General features: G+C 36.5%; 1 protein-coding gene across 1 annotated transcript; it reads left to right on the plus strand.

The window, feature by feature from the left end:
- The first annotated feature begins 2,399 nt into the window (after nt 1-2,399).
- vma21 (vacuolar ATPase assembly factor VMA21) lies at nt 2,400-4,378 on the plus strand. The gene is made up of 3 exons (XM_088388459.1): nt 2,400-2,609; nt 2,706-2,815; nt 3,803-4,378. Exons 1-3 carry the CDS (start codon nt 2,548-2,550, stop codon nt 3,940-3,942), a joined length of 312 nt encoding a protein of 103 aa, XP_088244585.1. The 5' UTR covers nt 2,400-2,547; the 3' UTR covers nt 3,943-4,378.
- Nucleotides 4,379-6,000: the final 1,622 nt, after the last annotated feature.

A 6,000-nucleotide genomic window follows, 5' to 3' on the forward strand; every position in this document is an offset into this window, starting at 1 on the left:
TTTGACGTGGTTGCTTTATTAAAATTCCTAATCCCACCATAGCGATGGGCGATCATGTGGCTGGAGACGGTTGAAACTACTTTTCCCAAAACTCAATGCAACAAACTGTCGCCCGATTGTGTGATGAACAACACATATACAATACATTATTATCATAATAAATGAAAGAACAAGTCAAGTCAAATATTGGGAGAAAAAATCATTGAAATGAACTAAAATAAAAACTAAACTTCAATGAACTGTTAACAATGCAAACGGAGCCGGACTCCACTTAGCTTCATTAAGACGACGATCGCCATCAGTCCATCAACGATATTTTGCATAATAGATGCTACTATTTTTTGCAATAAATGTGGAGAAGGTGATGGAACTGACTATTCTCATTCAATTCTGATGTTTGCGCAGATTATGAAAAACAGTCAGAAGTCAGTCATTAATGACACCCAAAATTATTTATCGTCACCTAGTATGTAATAACCGCCATTCTTTAATGAACTCTGATAAAATCCTTATTGTCAACGCTTAAGGAAAGAAGGGGACTAATCACATCCTTCTGACAGATTTACACTTATCATACTGAGATGATACCACAGTAGTGGTTTATTGTAGAAACAATAAAAAAAGATTTGTCATCCCCTCATATGATTATATATATTAACTGACAAAAGTGGAACTGATTATCTAAAATAAAAAAATGCACTGTATCCATTTCTCACTCACCTTGCTAATAGTACATTGTAATCATAACAATTATGCAGAAATTAGTACTATTAACCATCAAAACATTGCTTTGAGGAATCAAATGTGCTAGTCAATTGTTAGTCCCGTTAAGTACACGTGGCAATACTATGTTCAAAGCCACCTCATCTGTTAGATCATCTACAATCAAAAAGCAGAATAATTATTCCAATATACAGTACACATTATATTGCATTTCAGTTGTTACTTATAAATATTGATTTCAAGTAGTTCAGCGACAATCAATGTGATTGCAGTTCACATACAACCACATTATGTCTACAGCACAGTCAGCTAAAGGCACCTGAATGCCGTCTGATTATGGTGCCTCTTGGGAATGTGACACGTTGACTTTCATGACATCTCATGACTCTCCAACTACTTGCAACTGGTTCAATCAAGTTGAGATTAGGGGGGGGCTAAAGAGTCAAGCTATAGACTGCAGTCACAAAACATTCTCAAAGGGCAACAATCATCGGTGTCCCGAATTAAAATGGAACATTTAAATCTCTGTCATATATAATACTGGCTGGCTTGTTTATTCAACTTTTACAATGAACTAATGATAACAATAGCTAGAAGTTGTCATGTTTTTTTTCATTTGGTTTATCATGACATTAATAACAAAAATTGATTTTGTAAAATTTTCCAGAATAAATTAACTTTATTCATAATAGAAACTCTCCAGTTCATGTGCTGATGATAGTGACCAAGAATGCAGTTTGTCAAGAGTGGGGGCAGTGTCATCATTACCCAAAAAATCAATAATTTATGGTCATTGTTTTTTTTAACGTCTTGATTTTGAATTGACTGATGCTGATGTTTTATGTATTAAAAAACAACATGTTTTTAACAGAAAGATGAGTTTCATACAATATTATACAATAGCATTGACTATTAATATATGGATACACATACATATATAGATATATACATATACAGATAGTATATGTTTTATTTTTTCTTATTATTAGTAGAGCATGTGCTGTGAGTTTACATGGTCATCCGCGAGGGAAGATTTGTCAGAAGCCCTCATACGAACCCTTAGAGCGGGCTGACAAACTAAACGGCATCATTCATGGCTGTGCATGCTGTACATTTCTCAAATTTTAGATTAATCTGTGACAAAGTGAACTTTAGCTGCAGGGGCTTCGCAAACTTCTCAATTAATGCTCTTGAATTTTTTTTCCTGGCAATTTCACGTGAAAAGTCTTCTAAATAAAGTCTGTTTTCTAAGATTCCACATTTGAAAATAATTTGAATAGCAAATTAGAAAAAAATATTCTTTCAATGCAGTCTTAGCAAATCCTTACTGGGTTTTCTGAGGTAACAAAAAATACACAACTCTTGATATTGCACCAATGCCTCACTGAATTTCTGTCTTAATGTTCCTCACTGTACCTCAAGCCTGTATCTTCTTTAGGGTTCAGTGCAGGCTGTTTTTTAAATTTTGGTGGATGAGATTTCATGTTTTTGTTTGTAACCTTGAGTGAGGTGGCTCCAGATAAAATGCATTAAAAAATGCAAAAAAAAAATTTTTTTTTTGTTACTCCTTCAAACAAATAATTAAGTCTCTGCATTTCAATCTTGGGACTATTTTGGAATTTAAATAAAAAACGGTTAAAAGTGCGTGTGAACGTCTGCTCCCAATTCTCGCGATACTAACTGCGATCTGGTCATGTGATGGTCTCGTGACTTCATGCGGAAGTAAGGCAAAACAAGAAAGGATCTTTTGCCCTGAAAATTGCGTATTTTTCCTCCGCTTTTTCCCCCCCAATAAGCATCACCTCATTGGCCATCCATACAGCAATGGACGGATCCATCAGTGCGTCATCAGACACGACAGGCGGTCCCCCACCTCATTTTAGAACGTAAGAAAAGTCACTTTAAATCCTTCGCGTGTCCATTGCGCAGCGAGACAGCAAAATCTGACTTGTGCGTGCGTGTTTGTATGGCTTTCTTTGCAGAAATGAAGGTTCCTTGGTTTCAGCTCTCAAGACATTGTTGTTCTTCACTATCTTAATGGTCACGCTACCAATTGGCTTATACTTTGCTTCAAAGGCTTACATCTTTGAAGGTGAGATTAGTTTCGCTTCTGTGCAGTGCTGTCTGGAGTTGGTGTTGCGTTTTAGGGCGATACGAAAAACAAAATCAACACATTCTATCACAACTAGATTTAAATTGATGTTCCTTGATGATTTGTCAGGGGAAAATATTCAATAGATTGCAAAATATTTATTTGTAAAACCCCCATAGGGAGGGAGGGAGGAGTGGATGGATGGATGGATGGATGGATGGATGGATGGATGGATGGATGGATGGATGGATGGGATTTCTTATATATATATATATATATATATATATATATATATATATATATATATATATATATATATGACATGCATGAAAATGATGAGCTGTCGTTCTTGTGAGTCTCAGGAGGCCAGTTTAGAGTAGCTAGACGGGGAGAATTTTCGCTAGAGTAGTACTATAAAATTTTGTAGTTGTATACAATCCCACCATTACACGTCTAAGTACAATTAACAGGTCAAGTGTTACGTCAAAACAATTTGCCATTAATAAGATATCAATACTATTTTCTTCCACAGTCAGAAAAGTATTCACTTAGATCTTTTTTTGTTATTGTTGTAGTTTGCAGTGCTGTACAGCGTATACACCTGAGGCACTTGAAAAAAATCATAACACATTTTGCTAACTTAATGTGAAAATCATCAACTATATATTCTAATACTGCACTTAAACAAGAAAGTACCTAAGTAATGATCTACTAACTCAAATGTATTGTGATTGCATGTTGCATAAGAAAACATACTTAAAACTGTTTTAAAACAAACATTGCTAAACGATTAAATGCATTATACTTCAATGGAAGAGGTTAGGCTACAGCTAAATTCCTGTTGGGTCATGTTTGAACGATAGATAGCAAAATTCAGACTTTTAATTCTCATGAGGAAAAATGGTTCCCTGGCTGAGAAAATACTGTCAATTTGTACAGCCTTGTACAGTCGGCATCCATTGATCTTCTAGTGTCTTTTCTTCTCAGGCTCAATGAAGATGTCAAACTCTGATAGCTACTTCTACGCTGCCATTGTCGCCGTGCTGGCCGTGCACGTGGTTCTGGCCTTGTTTGTTTACGTGGCCTGGAACGAAGGCACGCCCAAAGGGAAAGGCAAGTACGATTAAGGAAGGTCCATGCAGATGCGCAAACCTGGGGAAAGGGCTCCTCGGAAGAAGGGCCAGCAGCGGCTAGCACTATCCCAGCAACGTTCAACGAAACGGTTCTGGTGTGTGTTGGCCTTGGACTTACTGTATGGGGACTATTGGATGTGATGTTCTCATGAAAAATCATGTTAAAGGGGGGCAGCTTTTAAGAGACTTTTGTTTTTCTTCCCACATATACTTGCTTGATACTTTGTTGAGTTCAAAGAAGTAACAAGTAAGGAATTGCAATTGTCTTTTGTTGTCACATTTTTTAACCACGTGTTTTGTTCTTTCAAAGAAACATGGTCTGACGCTTCAATTGTCAAATTATACAGCGTTTTTGTACGCCTGTTGTTTTGTGATGTAGATTTAGTATGAAGCAGATCCATGTCCTAGGTGAATAAACATGGCAAGTCGATTTTAGTTTGATGTTTTTTTGCTAGCTTTTGTTTTACTTGTCTTCATAAAGGTGTCATTATGATTAATTATGGAGACAAATACTGTTAGTCACGGAAAGCCGTAACTTTATTATGAGGGTTCATATTTGTTTCCTAAAAGGGACAAAAAAAATCATTGAGTGGGGGCCTGACAGCAAATTTTTTGTTCTCCTAGATAAATGTCATCCCTCAAATAGAATATTGCAGGGAAATAGTGGTATTTACCTTTAATAAATCATTTGATACCTATTTTTTTGTTCTCTCAAATGAATGCCACCCCGACCCGCAAATAAAATATTGCTGACTGATAGCTCTAATATATTTGACACCAGTATTTAGTTTTCATTCTCTTGAATAAATGTCACTCCTCAAATAAAATAGTACAGCTGGGTAGCTGTAATTATCTTTAATTACATTTGGCGCCACCACCAAATTCAGATTCAAAACAAATTGAAGATTGGGATAAAAATGCACAATACATATAAAAGACAGTCTAAATAATTCAATGATTGTTGAATGTTAGAAGTACTGTCCTGTTTATTGAAGTAATGCATCTGCACTGAGAAACAAATTCTGTACGTTATAAGTTTAGCCTGCGTCGTTGGTGAGATGCAAAATTTTGACACTAAAGAATTTCTTGTGATTTTATTTATTCTGATTATTTCCTTTTGTCAAGTGACAACAGATTTTTAGATCTAATCAAATAAAATCAATTTTACAGCCTTTATTAGAAGAGCTTTCAAGTTTGTTCCAGTCTAAGGAGGCCAATTAATTTGTGCAGGGAGCTGCAGCTCTCACATGGTGGCAGCAAACAACACTTTCCCGCCCTGGAAAGACAGTGAAAGCAACTCGGACAAAAAGCCAGACAGTAATGAACATTTTCTGCTTGGTAGAGCGTGTCTACAGCTGCTTCTTTCTTAACTCTGCAAATTTATTTTTTGGGCCACGCTGTTGGGAAGTTGTGGAGGGGACAAGGCGACAGGCCCACGGGCAATCAGACCCGTTTCGTCAGCGCATCATGAGGTCCATTTGTCTTTTTGGCTACTGATTCAAAAGCATCAAACAAACCTACTGCAATTGCAAGCTCCGCACCTAGCTGTTTATCATTTATCACACAGTAGCCGGTTGGTTATTTACTCGGTCTGTAATGGATCACAGGCCTGTGATCATTGGCTTTCTCAAGCCAATGATTTAAATAAACACTTCAGTGTTCTTAATGGTTTTAATGCAGTGTTTTATACGTATTGGTTGTGGCTAAACAGATGATGAAGCCACTTGGGAATTTATCATCAATATCTACTCTGAGCACGCTTGGGAAATGGACATTTCTGTAGTGGCCAGCAGATGTCAGAGCAGCAGCATCTCAGATGTCACTAGAGAACTAAGCGGCCGTGGCCGAAGTATTTACGATGAAGTAGTACAGATACTCATGGAGAAAATGTACGAATTCAATTCAGTAATTGCGGGTAACACTACTTTGACCTTTTATTTGTGTTTTTTTTAAGAGGAGTAGAAAGCACAGATATTTTTTTAAAAGCAAAAAGCTGTCAGAAAAGCAAATACCTTAAGTAAAAATATTTGTACATCATTAGCACACTTCTCA

This window comes from Syngnathus floridae, chromosome 1, assembly GCF_059516105.1.
Source record: "Syngnathus floridae isolate MCC-2025c chromosome 1, RoL_Sflo_1.0, whole genome shotgun sequence".
Lineage (NCBI taxonomy): Eukaryota > Metazoa > Chordata > Actinopteri > Syngnathiformes > Syngnathidae > Syngnathus > Syngnathus floridae.